General features: G+C 36.1%; 1 protein-coding gene across 6 annotated transcripts in view; it reads left to right on the top strand.

Annotated features, from left to right (window-relative positions):
• The window catches only part of Rbp6 (RNA-binding protein 6), a 396054-nt gene that overhangs the window by 180081 nt on the left and 198729 nt on the right, over positions 1-17244 (top strand). For all 6 annotated transcript variants that reach the window (XM_064072936.1, XM_064072912.1, XM_064072896.1 and 3 more), the window contains exon 3: positions 9464-9545. In XM_064072936.1, the coding sequence (XP_063929006.1) occupies positions 9464-9545 (82 nt within the window). The remainder of the gene's footprint in view (positions 1-9463; positions 9546-17244) is intronic.

The raw sequence follows: 17244 nt of genomic DNA, 5'->3' as shown, positions 1-17244 counted from the left end.
TCCAACTTCCGTCTTTCAAAGTTTCAGCAAATAAAACGAAGATATAAAATATTCTTCGTGGGGACGTTGTTACCTTATTTGCAGTTGGGTGGATATCTTCTTTTATTATTTAACATGTGGCGACCTTTCTGCTTTTCAGTTTATGTTTTAGTAACGTAACATAAATTTCAAAAACAGTGTTTAGCATACAAGAATAAATTGTCTTGTAAAAAATGGTACGCCACTGGACCACAAAAGATCTGTATCAAAAGAACCAAGAAAATTTTTACTGAAACACGCCGCTGTAAAAATGTTTCCGCCATCAACGCACGTAAAGCTTAACTGCACTATTGTCGTCGCGTTGATGCTGTAATTTGTATTTCTTTATCGCAAACAATGACGCCATTTAAAGTCGGTGCATTTACTGTAATATAATTAAAATTAAAAATTGTTGTCTGCCAGTGACGGCTCGTGACTTTTTTTCTTAAAACCAAATTATGCGTTAGTTTGGGTTTTAATTTAGACGGGAAATCAAGTTAACAGAGATTTTTTCAGCGCAATATTAATAGTAAGTTTGTAGTCTGTGGTGCTATAAGCTAAGTTTCAATAGTTTGAAACAATCTTGGTAAAATTCTTATATCTACTTGCTTAAGACATAAAGCTCTTAACACGCTCTTCCACGTTGCTTCTTATACCTTTCCAGCGACATACTCTTAGTAACAGAACAATTAGTCGACGCCAAGCAGCGTCCAACATTTATGAAGACCTCGGCTTTGATTGGATAGTTTTGGGAAATGTTTGTCCTTTAGTCACATAACTGTTTCAGCTGTTAACGTCAAAAGTACCGTCTTGCTATTGTAGTAAAGTACCCAAGACTGAGTCCTTTGATAATGCAAAAATGACTGAACTGATATATGTAGTTAGATTTCCAGTTGATTATTCTTATATTCTATTTTTTTATTTATAAAAATATGTTAAACTATTGTCTACATTGTGTCTAATCTCCGTCCCGCTTTGACTTGGCAGCGTACAAAACCCGTAAGCAATGGATTTTATATGGGTGAATTAGCGACGGTGTTGTCAGTTATCACAAGCCTACTACTTTCTGAAGAAGTTGATACATGAATACTTACACAGTTTATCACAAAGTTTTCTGTCATTCCGCGTCTATTCGTCTGAACTTCTCTCGCCCTTGAAGTATAATCCAACAAATTCCACTTCTTTGAAACATTGTAGAAAATTTGTGTTTTCTGATAACTTTTATATAGTAAAAACCAGTTGTGTTTATATTTTGTCTTTCTTTCTTAATATACATAGTATTCTTTGAACAACACGATACTCAAAATCTTGTTTTTAATTTCTTGTAAAAAAATTAGAATTTTGCCGTTAAGCTCCATCCCCTTGGTTCACGGCGAATAAAAAAATCATCACAACTGAGATAGGGCGGGTGGGCGGGCTTACAATTTACTTTTTTGTTTTAATATGTGTAGACTTCTTTTCATAATATGAAACTTAAAACATGTTTAAAATGAAAAATTTGTATAAGGAAATATCAATTTTGCAATTAGGTTGCGCCCCATAATTGCAAAATCCATATTTCCTTGCAAAAATGTACCATTTTGATTATGTTTTAAGTTTATTGTTGTGGAAAGATGGCTATGTATATTAAGAAAAAAAAGGCGAAATATAAGCCCCGCCCACCCCCCCAATCGCAATTCTGATGATTTTTTTTTATTCGTCGTGAGTCGAGGGGAGGAGTTTCATTATAAAAGCCTTATTATTCTACGAGAAATTACCATGTGAAACATGTTCTTAAGTAATTCTGTTATACAAAGAAAACTAAATGTATTAATTAAAAGAGAAAACCAAAAGAGGAGATGCCATCCGCAGATATACATATAATATGAAATGTACTCAAAGCAAATTTATTATTATATTATTGTCAGTGTACATGTTTAACTTCTGTTGTTTATGTTGATACATCGAAAGAATGTCACGTCGAAATTTGTCTCCTCAAAACAGAAGACTAAAATTATTAATTGAGCCACAATGGAACAAAATGTTTTGAATATGATTGATGAAAACGTGGCTATTCTAACATTTTCTAGAACATGAGGTTCTTAATTTGATCAAAAAATTGGTCGGAGGCTATAAGTATACTCGGGCAAATCCAACTCTTTAAAAAAATTATAAAATTTGATTTTACGATTTTCGTTTTGTGAAACCCGGTGTAAAATAAAAACCAGAGGCATAAATAATACCTCTTGTTCTTCAGCACTAGGTAATAGCAATCTAAAGCTCAAGGGTTTATTTATGTTTATACATCGAAAGAATCTCACGTAGAAATTAATTTGAATTCAGCGAGTTTGGCTTCTCAAAGCAGGACGAAAATTATTAATGAAACCACAATCGAACAAAATGTGTGTTGCTTTCGAGAAATTTGGTTAATAAAAAATTTGTAGTGACGTCATCAACATGGATAATTCTAGTCATAGCACAAAAGAAAAGTAGTCACAACGTTATATCAATGCAAGTAAAAAAAAATGGCTCGGAAGTTATTTCGACAGGAACTTCCCTCGCCCTCGAAGTACAATACCACAAATCCCCCTTCCTTGAAAATTAAAAAAATTGAGTTTGCGAATTTGTATTCCTGATAACCTTTACACTCGTACATTAAAATAAATATAGATAAGTAATAACAAGGAAGTATTGTAATCGAGTCCGTCGACCGACTCTCTATTGTTTCGTTTTCTCGACTTTCATGACTCCTAGAGTACAAAGAAATATATCTCCCGTTTCCGACTATCTGTCTGTTGTCTGTCGTCTGTATCCATTTTTTTTTTAATTTCGTGGTAAGTCGATTTTTTCTTAAATATTCATAATTTTAAATTTTTATTTTTCTGCTAAGTATTTGTCGCATCATATTTTATAATCTACTTCAAGTTTTTTCTCAAACTTTTAACGGTAATAACAGCAGTATTGTGTGATTGTATTTGTGTTTTTAAGTTTCTTAAATTTCAATTAATTATGTTTTAAAGCAAAAAGTGGCTTAAACAATTTTTGCCGTATCCGAGGCAAAAAAGACAGAGATCGTTGTCAAAATACTTCGTCATACAAAATTAAAAACCCTGATGTTGAAAATTTCAATACACCTTTTGGACAAGTAACAAAGAAATATATTTTTGGTAGAGTTTTAAAAATATTAATACAGTAAAAATTAGACTGCTAGAATCAGTAGTGTTTCGTTATATTACAGTTAAAAAGGCAAAATTTTGAATAGTCTTTAAAATATGACTTGATAAAGAACCAAAACTCGCAATTTTAAAATTTGAAAAAATAATATGGTGTACCTACTATGAAATTTTAACATATTGATATCAAATTTTAACACGAATTGAAACGTAATGCCAAAACCTTTATGATAATTTGTGTAAGATTTATGTATCAATTTGTTCAGAAATTGATAGGTTTTTGATAACTGACAATACCGCCGCGAATTCCCCATTATAACATGCATTGTTTGCAAAAGAAAAAATGGAGTGATCAAAAGAATGTCTTCTACTTTAAGCAAGACTCTTAGGGCTTAAATACAGTCACAAATCTAACACACGACAAAAAGTATTCACTGTTAAGTTAAGTTTTTGAAACTGAATAAACTAAACTGAATATTCTTGTATTCTTAAGATTTTTCCAGTTTCTACAGGTTTAAAATTTCAGGGTTGCACGTGGTAGTAAGATACACTGTTAAAGTACATAGAGAGAAATTAGTGGAGAGCGAATAAAGGGAAAGTAAATATGTACATGAGGATAATTTTACATGCTAATGTTTGATAGTTCCAATGAAATTACACTAATGTATAAAATGGAAGTTGGATGTTGGCGTGATGTAGGTAAAGAGATAAAGTCCAATGTAGTTGATGTTGATTTATCACTTATTGCAGTAGTAAAATACACATTGAGGGGACGAAAAGGAAAAAGAACAGTTATTAAACAAACCACAGTGTATTTCCATTTCTAAACATTAATATACATGAAAAGTAAGGGAAAACCACACAAAACAAACACAATTGGTGTAGATTTTTTAAAAGTGTTTATGTCCAACACAAATTTTATTTTGCTACAAGCCCGTACAGGGCCATTCTAGTAAGATTTTGCTACTCATATTGCAATTCATCATTTTAATGACAAATTAATTGCTAGTTGCTTCTATGTGTGGCGACCATTATTCAAAACGCTCCATCATGTTAATCCGTGTAGTCATAATAAGTCAAGAGCGTAGAAATATGATTCATTGCAAAGAAATTTTCGTTAACGTGCTGTGACAGGTTAATCAGGTGGGAAACTTTGGTTGAGAATAAATGTCCTTTCTCTACTAGGTGTAATGTATATTTGTTAAAGCCGGTTTTCTCGAAGAATTTCGCTGTAAAACCGCAACCACTTTACCGATTTAGCACACAACTTGTACGAACATTCTCTAAATAATGATCCATTCCAGCGGTTTTTACGTGTTTCAGATTAATATAATACCTTAAGGTCGTAGGTTCAAATCTGGCTGAAGCCCCGACTAGGTATTATATTTTTTCATTTTATAACGTCGTATTAATCATATTTATGGGTTTTTACGTACAATAAGAGTTTGTCTAAATTACAGCTATTAATTTCAAAGTATGTAGGTAGCGGAATTGCTCAAGCTAGTGCGTTTTTATTATTTGATGAAAATAATTTTTTGATTAATGGCGTCTTGAATTTTAATAAGTTCCATTGGCGGCGTCGGCGGCGGCCGTAATTAACCTAAATTAGAAGCAGCTTTTATTGAACTTATCTTAATTAGTGTGAATGAAAATTACATGCGGGAACGCGGAAAGTCTGCGTTTCTTTTATTTATAAATTAATCACTCGGCGTCGCGACGCCCGTCCAAGCACGCACCGGCAAATTAGAAAAGAGAGGGCACCGTGGACCAGAGGCCGAAAATCTGAGCGACGCTAATGCGACACAGGAAACGGTTGTGTCAGACGTCAAATTTTTGAAGTTTCATTTTTATTTTTGTTTCGATCGTATTTGGTCCGATCCTCGGGCCGCTCCCATTTTTATTACTTTCAGCTCGCCTCGGGCCGCCCCTGCGTGACTGCAGGAAATGAATGATCGGGGGTGACAGTGGCCATCTTCTGGCTTTCTCGTGATTGACCGATGATTTTTGGGGAAAGTCGGAGGGGCTTTAATTGGACAGGTGGTGCGAATGAGGGCAGATACTTAGTTCCAGTCAATTTATCGATGAGGGGAGTTTTCTCGTCGGGAGTTGCGAGAAGTTGCGAATTTTTTCGCCCGCTCAAGTAATGTAACTTATGTCATTAAGTTAATCTGAAAATGTCGTTTCCGTTGCCGTTTTTTCTTTGTTGAACGCTTCCGTTACATTCGTGTGTCAGAGTCATTTCCTCGCTCACTCAGAAGAGGGAGAATCTAAACTGTTTAGTGCTTATAAAGTTAACTTTTTATGCGCACGACATTTTTTATGGGGAACAGAAGTTATTTTCATATAAATCCGTGATTTATGCTTTATGTTTTCTATGATTTCCTTTATGAATTATTTTCACTTTCGCTCATTTTTATGTCGAAAGTTTTAATGGACCAGGACATTCCGAGAAGTTTTTTATTTTTCATTCCGATTTTTGTTGTTGTATTTTTCCACATTTTCTCGGAGTTTACGGCGAGCTTTCCGAAGCTCGCCTCTATGATTTATACGTTTCCAAGGACGCGGTGTTAAATTGTCTTTATTTATTTCGCGATTTCTAACACCTTCGCTGGCTAAAGTTTTAACGAATATTTTATCGCACTTTAAAATACGCCGTGGTGGATTTTCAATTCCACCATTCCGGGCGCATATTTCAACTTTGCAACATAAAAATATTTTATTATTTTATGTGCTACTATAAATTACTACAAAATGCTCTTATGTAACCAAGTTTTGATAAAACGTTCACGGGTTTTAGATTTAAAACACTTCTGGGAGTTGTACCATATAAAATCAGGATGCGGTAATAAAAATAATATATAGTGACGGTTGTTTTTTGGGAGATATTTACATCAAGACTCACCCTCGTTTACCATAATCACCAAACGATAAACGCAGTTTATCGACAACCTCTCGAACGTGAATGTCCAAACATCCATCTTGCGATATTTAATTGCACACGCGTTTTTCTTCGTTTTTGCGAACTCTTACGTTATATTACTTACTTTAGCCACGTTGTGTTCAATTTTGTCACTTCAGACAATTTGAAAATATACTATATTTACCAGATGCCAATTTGAGGACGTTTTTTGTTGGTTGCATTAAATTTTTTTATAGATATTTTTTGGAATGCATAGCAACAGTGTTTTATATAGGATTTGTAATTTTCATTTAGATGAGCTATTGTTGGTGGAATTTTGAATGCAACATTTCTTTCCACCGCTTATTACAGTGTTTCATTAGCTTGGTACTGGCAGCGGAGTTTATAACATTTTTATTGTTGAATTGTTGGCAAACAAATAATAAATTACATCCACTCGTTCATTTATTTGGCATAAAACATGCAACAACCGTTAAAATACAGATTCGTTACGTAAAATTTTGTAAATGCATGAACAAAGAAAATATTTATATGCGTGTGCTGGTGATGACGTGAAATGTTTCCGACACAGTTTAACTGAATTTTATCATTTCATTTCAAAAAGTGAATTATTATAACTGCATCGAGTAGATAAATTGCAAAGGGCTCTGATGAATTCCGAGCAAACTAGTCTCACAATTTGAAATTGATTGCTGCAATGTTATCAGTGGGCCGAAACACTGCCTGGCAAGTGCATTTGTAACGTCATTCCAGTTAAACATGTGCAGGAACTGTAGTGGTAGTAAACCTCGAAGTTAGTGGCGTGGTTATATTATAATAATGGTTATTTATTCTAGCAATTCAACCCATTTACTGAAACGGATTATCCACTATCTAGTCCACAGTAGCAGCTCTTTGGGGAATAATTCTACCTCTTGTTGAGGGTTATGTTAAACAGGCAATAATAGTTGTTGTAATATCGGAAGTATATCACGGCACTACACCAGAATTTAACAAAGCCGAGAGATTAGCAGCTGGGTCCTTAGACGAATAATTAATAGATATGTGACTTTTTGCGCGACTGTTGAAATTTTTGTCGTTCAGATGTCATCGCCGGTTCTATTTTGAATTTGTTTCGACCGGTGATTTAGGTCAGGCGACTTCGAAACAAAGTATCCTTTGTACGACGGCAAGGGTAATAAGTTGAAATTCACCGGAACCGAAATGATTCTTTAACCAAATCGAAGTGAGAATAGAGCCGGTACAGAAATAAAGCAAGAGGGACGTCCTGACTGTATTAAAAGTGACAAAAATCTCTTTCATGTTCGTTCGATTGATGCAAAGAGAACCCGTGGCGGTTAATTAATGGGTTTGTAAGTGCGTTGCGTAAGTGTTGTCCTTCTCTTTGCAACGTAATTAGCCGATAAAAACATTGACATGTTTTACAAAAGAGAACAAATCAATTAACCTATAATTATTGTCGTCGTGGCGGCATAAACAAGCGGACATGAATCGTGGCTTGGAGCCAAGAGCGAAACAATAGTATTTAATTATTACCGCTTCCACATTTTCTCTCGAGATGTATTGCAAATACACTCCCCACAAAAATTAATAACTCGACGTTTAAATTAGGAAAAAAATTGCGGTCGATGAATAGCTACCGAACACCAGATGACGCTTTGAACAATTATCAAAACTTTTTTTGGCGGAACGGGACATAGAATTGTTGTTTTTTTTTTTAAAGTACGGTATGTTCACCTCTAAGCCTGTGATACTTCCATGCGTAGAACTTTTTTAATTTAGCAAAACGCACCTAGACTCTTAAAGTGACTTTATCCACACGTGTTCCATGTCGATTTGAGTCCGCGTTCTAATGGTGTTTATGTTTGGTAAATGCCATGAGACATTACGTGGACATTCTGTGACGGTGCCATAAATAGTACGGTTTCGTTAATAAAAGAACTTTTACCCTCTAAGTTAAAGTTGCTGTAGCTGAGTTTAACAACGGATTCCATCTCAAATACAACAGATTCTCCATCGAGTGAAGAATGTTGGATTACATGTATTGTTCTGACTTTCAATATGCCCTGATATGATGGTGTACAGCATCACGTTTCATACGAAGTTAAAATATGTAATTTATACCCTCGTAGCTAGACATGATGTTGAGTAAAATTTAACTAGGTACTGGAATCTTGGTAACATGTCTTGTTACTTGTACAAAAAACATGTATGTGTACGTATCACAGCAACAGAAACACTGTTGAGTTTGCTAGTATAACCCGAAATAACCTCAAACCTTTGTGCGTAGTGTTATCGACAAGCTAAAACGCTAATATTAACGCCAAACAGTGTTTATTTAGTGCACAATAGACGTTTAACGTAATGAACATTATCTAGTTGCAATAAAATATGGAATAGAAGCGTGTGTTCGGCTAGATAATATATAATGACGTCACCGCACTCTCTCATGGAATTGGTGGGTGGTTTTTGTGTCCATAACCACGCATTTTTCGATAATTTCGGGTTCCTGGAAGAGCTAACTTCGCAATGACCATCCGCAAAGTTTCCAACTAAAATTGAATTTCTCTTCAGTCTAGTATAGTTTTCTACAACCGTAAGTTCGTAGGTAAATCTTGAAGAGTATCGCGGCATCTGAAAGTTGGCAATGAATGTTGTCACTTATAAATGTTTCAATTAAAGATTATGGACCAGTTAATGGAAGTTACCGAAACGTTTTTTAGTTGTACATCGTACCGTGTTGGTTGTCCATTTCACACAGCCTCGTTGTGGATGAAACGACCAAAAAAACTAGATGTTATCATAAATCATTTAGGATAAATTTGTATCGTAAAGTGGCAATAATGATGTCACAATGAGTCCGAAAACCCATAGATTGTGTCTTGGAAATAAAGACAATGGTATAATGTGAATCTCATTGAATAAATAAAAGTTATCTGCACTAGATGATCCACTTTAGATTTTAAAATGATTTATTAACCGGTTTTACTGTTTTATTGAATCTATTTAATAGTGTTTAATAATGAAGATATTATTACTTTGGAAAAAAAATTGTATGGGTTTTGGTCGTGACAATCATTTTTGGGACGGTTTTTGCTATATTTTTGTTGATAATAATTGGGGATTTTGTTAAATGTAACATTATTTTGTGGGGAGTATATAGTTCAATCAGCCAGATTAAAGCTACCTAATTAATATTAACTATGACCTTTACACACAGTAATTAGTTTTTAGAAGATAATTTTAGTATTTGCTGCAATTATCTTGTCATTATTTTGTGGTAGCAATTTTAATTTTATCGGTGTCTAAAATCCGGCTGGACGGACTTTATTTGTCGAGAGTTTCGTTCTAACTTTGACCGTTTTTGTTGCAGAAAGCCTAAGAGAATACTTTAGTAAATACGGCGACATAACAGAAGTAATGGTAATGAAAGATCCTGCCACCCGGCGGTCGAGGTAAGTTCCCTTCAAACAAATCGCATACAGTCAAGCAAACTAAGCCGAACTTCGCCCTGGCCAAGTTTCCACGAGATGAATTAACTTAAGTCAGTGATGTGGTTCTGGATAAACTGGGTTGTTCAGTTAGTTTCCTTGATGTGATGATGCCTGATACTCCCCAAAACTCTATCCATCCTTTTGACGTATCGCCCCTTTAATAGATTCGGACTTGTATTAGAGAGCAGGCCGGGACCCGACCCGCAAACTTTTCCAACTTCAATGAAGTTTACTCACGAGATTTCATTAATTACTTATAGCTTAACACTTAACAGAAAAAGTCCTTTCAAGGGCCGCACGCGCTAAAGCCCGATAACGTACCGGGTAGGTTCACACAGAGCACCATCTGCAATGATCTCATCCACGACACGCTTCACAAGTTCTCTCGATATTAGATGCGTTAGTCGTAGATAGATTTCTTCGATTCTAGTCGTAAGTAACTTCATTTTAGCAGTCGATACTATTCGTCAGCTGGATAAGACATTACAAAGGCACACCCTGCAATGGTCTCACACTAAATCACTCGATGTGTAGAAATTCATCCTAGATGTTAGTTATTTAGCTCTAGTTTCTTTGTAGCTGTATGTCTTCATGTAGCACGGAATCTTAACGGAGACGCTAAAGAAACTCACACCGTCTTTTAATGATATTCAAGGATCTTCGATGTTTTTGCAAGGATTAGAGTGCATGCCTTAGCATACGAGCTTGTAAGTGCGAGCTTTCAACTCGGAATCTCTTGCTGTCTCTTGAATTGTTTTATTATTAAGCTGCAACCGTCAAATTTACGACCACTATATAAAACTTATTTGGAAGTTCCGCATACTTTCAGCGAATGCACTGCCATGTAAAGGACATTTTTCTAGCTTGCTGAAGTTGAGTAAAGGCTAAGTTTTCCACATAATCCCGACCATCTCACGCTGCTTTTATTTCTACAAGTGCGGCTTGTTTATTCATGAAACGGAGAACTTTATTGCTTCACTGCTACTTTCTGAATTAAATCGCCGCGCATTTTCCATTTTAAGCCTACAGATATCGTATTATTTCATTTATCCGTCAGCGATTCGCTGGTCTAGAGGTAACTTTAAACAATTAAAATGCAATACGAAGGTAGAAAATTTCCAGAAAAGATAAAGCATGGACCCTAATTAGTTTTTTGCACTCATGATCTTTTTTGATGGCTTTCGTGCATTCATCAGAGTGCGGGAGTTCGAACTTCCCGCACACGTGCATTTTAACTTCCCGTTGCCATGGTAACCTTAAAATACTCGCGTAGTGTCAACATTGTGATGTGTTGACGGCGCCATTGTTTATAAATAACTCACAGTTAATTTCTTCAGTTTAAAGGTTTATTCGTTGCAAAAAATATTGTACACAACACGTTCGTGAGCCTGCTTCCCGCATTCACGCAAATGCGGCACTCCCTTCGGTCGTGCCGCAAACAAGCGTTCATGCGGGAAGCAGGCTATCCCGAACTAGTTGTGTAATAGTAATTTACGCAACTAGTTCGGGATAGCCTGCTTCCCGCATGAACGCTTGTTTGAGGCACGACCGAAGGGAGTGCCGCATTTGCGTGAATGCGGGAAGCAGGCTCACGAACGTGTTGTGTACAATATTTTTTGCGACGAATAAACCTTTAAACTGAAGAGATTAACTGTGAGTTATTTATAAACAACGCCATTGACAGCGCCGTCAACACGTCACAATGTTGACACTACCCGAGTATTTTAAGGTTACCATGGCAACGGGAAGTTAAATGCACGTGTGCGGGAAGTTCGACCTCCCGCACTCTGGTGAATGCGCGAAAGCTATCAAAAAAGGTCATGAGTGCAAAAATTACTATTACCTTTTTTTTTTGCATATTTTGATAAACCACTTAGTACTTAATTTTAGTTTAGTAGATATCGGTATGTGTCCCTGTCGAAAGATCTCTATTTTGCTCAGCAAAGTCTTATGAAATCTTGCTTCACTATCAAAATTTGCACGGGAAATCGCCCTGTCGGCTACCAAGTACCATATGTATTTCGTATTTATTAAATTATATTCTGCTACTATATACTTGGGGCTTCTGTGCGGTTTTCCGCGTCGGTTTTAGAAGCTGCCTTGGTTCTTAACGTAATTATCCGGGTCAATAGAATCAGGTGGCGAGTTTATTCCGTGAATATCTTTACAGCTTACGAGTATGCTGTTCGTTTTTGAGCTTATCGTCCTTTCTGGCGATATCCTGCGACACATTTGGCTCTATTTGGGGTGCTCGGTCCATCTCCGTTTCTCGGCTGCGTCCAGCGTTTGTTGCTTTGGTTATAAACGAAATGGGCCTGGAGGCTTTATTGCAAAAGAGATAATCATTTTGCGGGTAATAATGAATATATCACGGCGATAAATTTCCGCAATTTTGTGTCCTTTACGGCCCGGTTTTCGATTCACCATTCGGTTTTAGTGTTATCCAAAAATAATTGTGGTCAAATAAAATCGGACCAGATCATTCGAAAACGAGTTAAACATCGATGAGGCAATTTTGGGTATTTATTATAGCACTTAGCGTCCGCTCTCCGCGCATTCATTACCTTTAAAATGCACCACAACTATGCATTTAATATTTTGCACAAAACAACAAACGTAACTGAATCTCGTTTGCTTAATTATTTAACTCGGTCGGTTAAACGCCATATCTCTATGCTGTCGATGGTATGCGCAACTTGCTAATGAGAATAATTAAAACAGTTTCGATTTTAGTTGTGTTGCATCCGGGTGGGAACGGCAATGTAAATATTTTGCGGAGGGGTGGAATTATACTAATTTCAATGCAAAGGGAAGTTTATTACTGTTGAAAAAAACACGTTGTACACTTATTGTCCTCGAATATTGTTAAAACCAAATGAGATTTAATGTTAAATTGAACGAGTGAAGTTCAAAGCGTTTTTACGAGATTGTAGCCGGCAGTAACTGAATGTTAAAAGCCGTCAATTTTGGAATCGATACCCTTTATATCTCATGACAGGTTATTTTGGCACTCACTGAACGCGGGGAATAGTCCATCCAAAGCGGGGATCATGAAGTTGTTGTTGAACACACTTACCTGACTTGATCTGACCTGACCTGACCTGACCTGGCCGAACTTGATCCAACTTGACTTGACCTAACCTACCCGATCTAACCTGACTTGACGTAGCCCAATGTGGTCCACTCGCGTTCGATAATACTTTGATATTGCTGAAAACCGTGCAGGAATTTACCTTACGTTCCATTGATTGCCTTCTCGAATGTCCATTCTTTTAAATGAAATTACTGGTAACAAAAAGCTTGTCTTCGACTTCACACATTGTTGACGACCTTACAAAACAAGTGCAATTTACCTTGTAAAGTGGTCGAAAAATACGTTAACATTGTTTTTAATTCTGGTCAGGCCTTTCTAATTGCGATGATGTGATCTTTGGTGCTCTTCGAGCGTTGTCGCATTTCGGTGTTGTTCAGCGACAAGTTTTTGTCTTTGTCGCTGGCGGACGTGTTTTTGCAGCCCCAACAAAAATTATTGAACCGAGTGGAACAATGAAATTAACTGCAATTGGTGATTGCGTTAGCGATGGTCACCGGAGTAATGAAAACGGTGGCGTGTAACGCAGGTAGCGATTAACGAGTCGTGATTGCATCCTCTCTCTCTTTTACTCTTTTGTGTGTTATTGTAGCGTGCAGGAGAGCCCTTTTAAAATTGGACCGTTCCATCAAAGTCCGCTACATACTGGGTCCGATTTATATTAACTTTGTTCGTGAAGTCCGATCGCGAGGCCATTCAATGCCGGAACTCTTCGTGTAACGACTCCATTGCACCGCCAATTTAACGGATTGCTTAGGAAGTAATTGCCAGTCGGGATAGGAGGGCTCTGCACGATTCCGGAGTTCCATGGAGACCATCATACCGCTGATTCCTTCCAGTTGGAGGAAATTCGTGCGTCGGATGCCTTCGATCCCGATTTGCACGCTGAAAAATTCGCAACAATTTTAATTAGTGAAGGCCGGAGGCAAAAAATTTCAGACATTTGTCAAGCCGGTGAATCACAAGACCGAAACCGTCGATAAATAACTCGGAACGAACCGGAGCTGTTGTTATAAGCAGGAGGATTAGAAATGTCAAAACAAATCTGCTCCAGCTACGGCTTCCCAATTAATCAGGTCAGAGGTTGGTAAACAACAGATATACAATAGTTTGATAATACTTGCATGGAGTTGTTAAAATTTATGACCCAGTTTACCCTGTAGCAGCTGTTGCCACGAAAGCACTCGTTGAGCGTCCTGGCTGTTGCTGAAAACAGAATTTACTGTAATAAATGCCTATTGTACGTACAGGTGCATAGATCTCGCTTCTGAAAGACATTTTATGCTTTGATCATAGGTTTCGTAAAAGATTGAGAAAACTTTAAAGAACTGTAAGCTCGTGTAAGAACCATAGTTTTTGCAGTTTCAGCAATCCAGATTTCGAACGTATTTATGAACAGCTCATTTTATATTATCTTAGCTATGGTAAAGTTATTAGAAAAAACTGAAGTCTACAGTTGGCAGTTTTGTCCACAAGCATCTATATTTACGAGCCCTAACAACTAAATGTTCGGACAAACTAACCGGAGCGTTCAAAAACCACTCTTTATGAATTAATTTTTAATTTTTATTATCAAATCACATAAAAATAGGAAGCTAAGATTTCAAAGAATAGTTTTTAATAAAAAAGTTGAATGTTTTACTTTACATAGAATTTTAATTCAAATATGACTGGATTTTTCAGAAAAAGTGAATACACTTTGGCAACTAATTATTCGGACAAATAAATAAAAAAATTAATTTTCACTAAGTAGGCGGTGTGAATTGTTTGATTGTTAATAAATATCATTCTCCTCTTCCTGCTTTACCTAACTGTGTTCTAAGATCCATAGAAAAATATATATATTCTTTAACAAAATGGTTCGTGGACGTCCACTTAAAAAATCATTACGTGCACTTATTGTAAAGAAGTATTGCCAAGGTAAAAAAATTCGGGAAATTAGTGAAGAACTGAATTTAGCAAAGTCCACTGTAGCGGATATAATCTCACATTATCGCGAAACTGGTGGACTAGACGTTAAAGGAAAAAGTTCAGGAAGACCGAAATTAGTTTCAGAAAGAAGTCAAAGGCTCCTTGTAAAACTTTGTAAAAAAATCGAAGAAATACATTGCGGGACATAACAGCACAATGGACGGATGAAATAGGGCATAAGCTGTCACGAGAATGTTGTAGGAAATAGATTCACAAGTCAGGATTAAGTTTTTATAAGGTAATTTTTAAGTTTTTGGTTTACATTTGTTCCACCGTGCCGTTACAGGCCAAAGAAAAACCTTTAATAACGGCAAATCAAAAGAAAAATTGGTACAACTGGGCAAAGTCTAAGCTGGCATGGACCATGGAAGATTGGTCAAAGGTCATTTTTAGTGACGAGTCAAAATTTGATGTGTGCGTGGGAGATTTGCGGAGAAGAGTGATAAGATTAAAAAGTGAAGCGTTCAATAAAAACTGTTTAAAACGAACTGTAAAGTTTCCTAAAGGAATAATGGTGTGGGGATGCATGTCAGCAAAAGGGTTGGGGAATTATGAATTGGTGGAAACGACTATTGACGCCATGAAATACCAATCAATTTTAGAAAACAGTTTGTTGCCCTCTGTTGAAAAACTGTATCCGGACAACGATTATATTTTTCAACAGGACGGTGCATTATGTCATACCGCAAAAAGTACTAAGAAATGGTTTGGGGATCATGATATAAGAGTCCTTTCATGGCCTGCGAACAGCCCTGACTTAAATGTCATTGAGACACTTTGGCACGACATAAAATCCGTTTTGCGCAACAACCCCCAACGAAAACTCTTAGGTTTAAAAGCAAAAATCGACGAAGTTTGGGCAAGTTTTACTCCTGAATACTGCAGAAGTCTTGTAAGTACTATGCCTGCAAGGATACGCGTAGTAATCAAAGCAAAAGGAGATGTTACACCATACTAAGTAAAAAAAAATACTCATGTCCGAATATTTAGTTGCCAAGTTTATTCGTTCATATCAGCTTCTTGTTGTGTTATAATTTTAAGTTAATAATATTACAATTTTTGTTGAGAATATTGCATTAAAGATACCTACTTATATATTACTCTAGTTTTGTTTTTGTAAAATACATTTTTTTTCCTTAAATTACATTTTTTTGTATAAAAGAATACGTGTCCGAACATTTAGTTGTTAGGGCTCGTAAAGTTAAATTTCGGTTTTACCAATAGACGGTGACGTAATGTTCATTTTTACCGTGAGTACTTGCAAACACTCAAATAAAAAGATATTATTTATAGATAGGGGTAATAATTCGGCGTCTCTTAAACTTACTAACTTTGATGCTGCGTGACCATAATAATACTAATCAAGACGACAAGCAGTAGAGAAAACCATGTTGTCCAAAGTCTGTCTAGTTACGATATTTTGTAATAATTTTTCAAGAATATAAAGATCTGCCGCATATTTAGTTGCTTCATCCAGTTCAATGTTTGTCTCGTTCCATTATTAATCACGTAGCAATTCAATCATGTTCCTGCCAACTCTATCATTTTTGCAACCTTTGAAATATTTCCCTGTTTAAATACTTTTGAATATTGTTGTGGAGCAAGGGTTAGATACGTTTTATTGATTCAAGTGATAAAAAAGTAAAGCAGTTGGTGTGCACGTTTACAGCGATAGCTGTTCTAACAGTTATGCTAAAAATGTTCCAATTCTTTGAAATGAGGTAAGCAGTTTGTAGAATTTAATAATCGTAACAACCACCAACAAAAAAGCCTTTATTTTTCGGAGTAGAATGGAGGATTACGTTTCAAACATTATTACGCTGTTATGCTTCCTTATTTTAAATTCCCTTCAGACAACTAAAATTATGAGGCCGTTGAAACTTTCCAAACAAAACTTTAGATTTTTCCTAATTGCGTCATAAACTAGCATTCTGAGAATAGTTTTGTCAAGAAGACCTTCTACTTTATTTCATTATTATAGCGACAAAAATCCGAAGAAGCTGAGAAAATATGTCGGAGAAAACAAAATTTAATCAATTCAGGAACTTATAATGTGTGGAAAGCCTGCGACTTAGAACAATTGTCAGTGTTTGAAGAGATCTTTTTGTATGTATTTTGTAACGTACATCTTATTTTAACCCCAAAATGCAGTAAATTTTTCTAAACATGTAGTTTCGTTGACACAGCAATAATTTCGCTTGATTAACACAGTTTTCGTTAACTGGATAGGTACCTACTTATTTGGACTCATGAAAAGAGAATAAAAATATGGGTTTAAAATTAGAATTCTTCCCTGTTGTAATAATAGGGTTGTTAGTACAATATCCGTGTGAGCGTTGCCGTGGCAGTTTTCTTGTGTGCTTTTACTGTGTCGCTGTGCGGAATATTTCAAGTTTGTAACGCATTGCTCGTGCTGAATATGTGCAGAAATAACTAATTTTGGAAGTTGAACAGACGTCTTGCATTTGCAAAAAAGCGCCACACTGTTCGCGTCGCAGTTTCCGGCGCGTCGGTATTTCCTCAACACTGCTGCCAACTGTGCCCAGAGTTTTACATCTGAGAAAACGCAATAAAAACTTGTCGACGAGTAGTTTCGGT

This window comes from Zophobas morio, unplaced genomic scaffold (genome assembly GCF_036711695.1).
Source record: "Zophobas morio isolate AGI-343-1 ecotype UQ-CSIRO unplaced genomic scaffold, CSIRO_AGI_Zmor_V1 ptg000004l, whole genome shotgun sequence".
Lineage (NCBI taxonomy): Eukaryota > Metazoa > Arthropoda > Insecta > Coleoptera > Tenebrionidae > Zophobas > Zophobas morio.
Note: the sequence above shows the minus strand (reverse complement) of the source record. Positions and strands in the feature narration are given on the sequence as shown.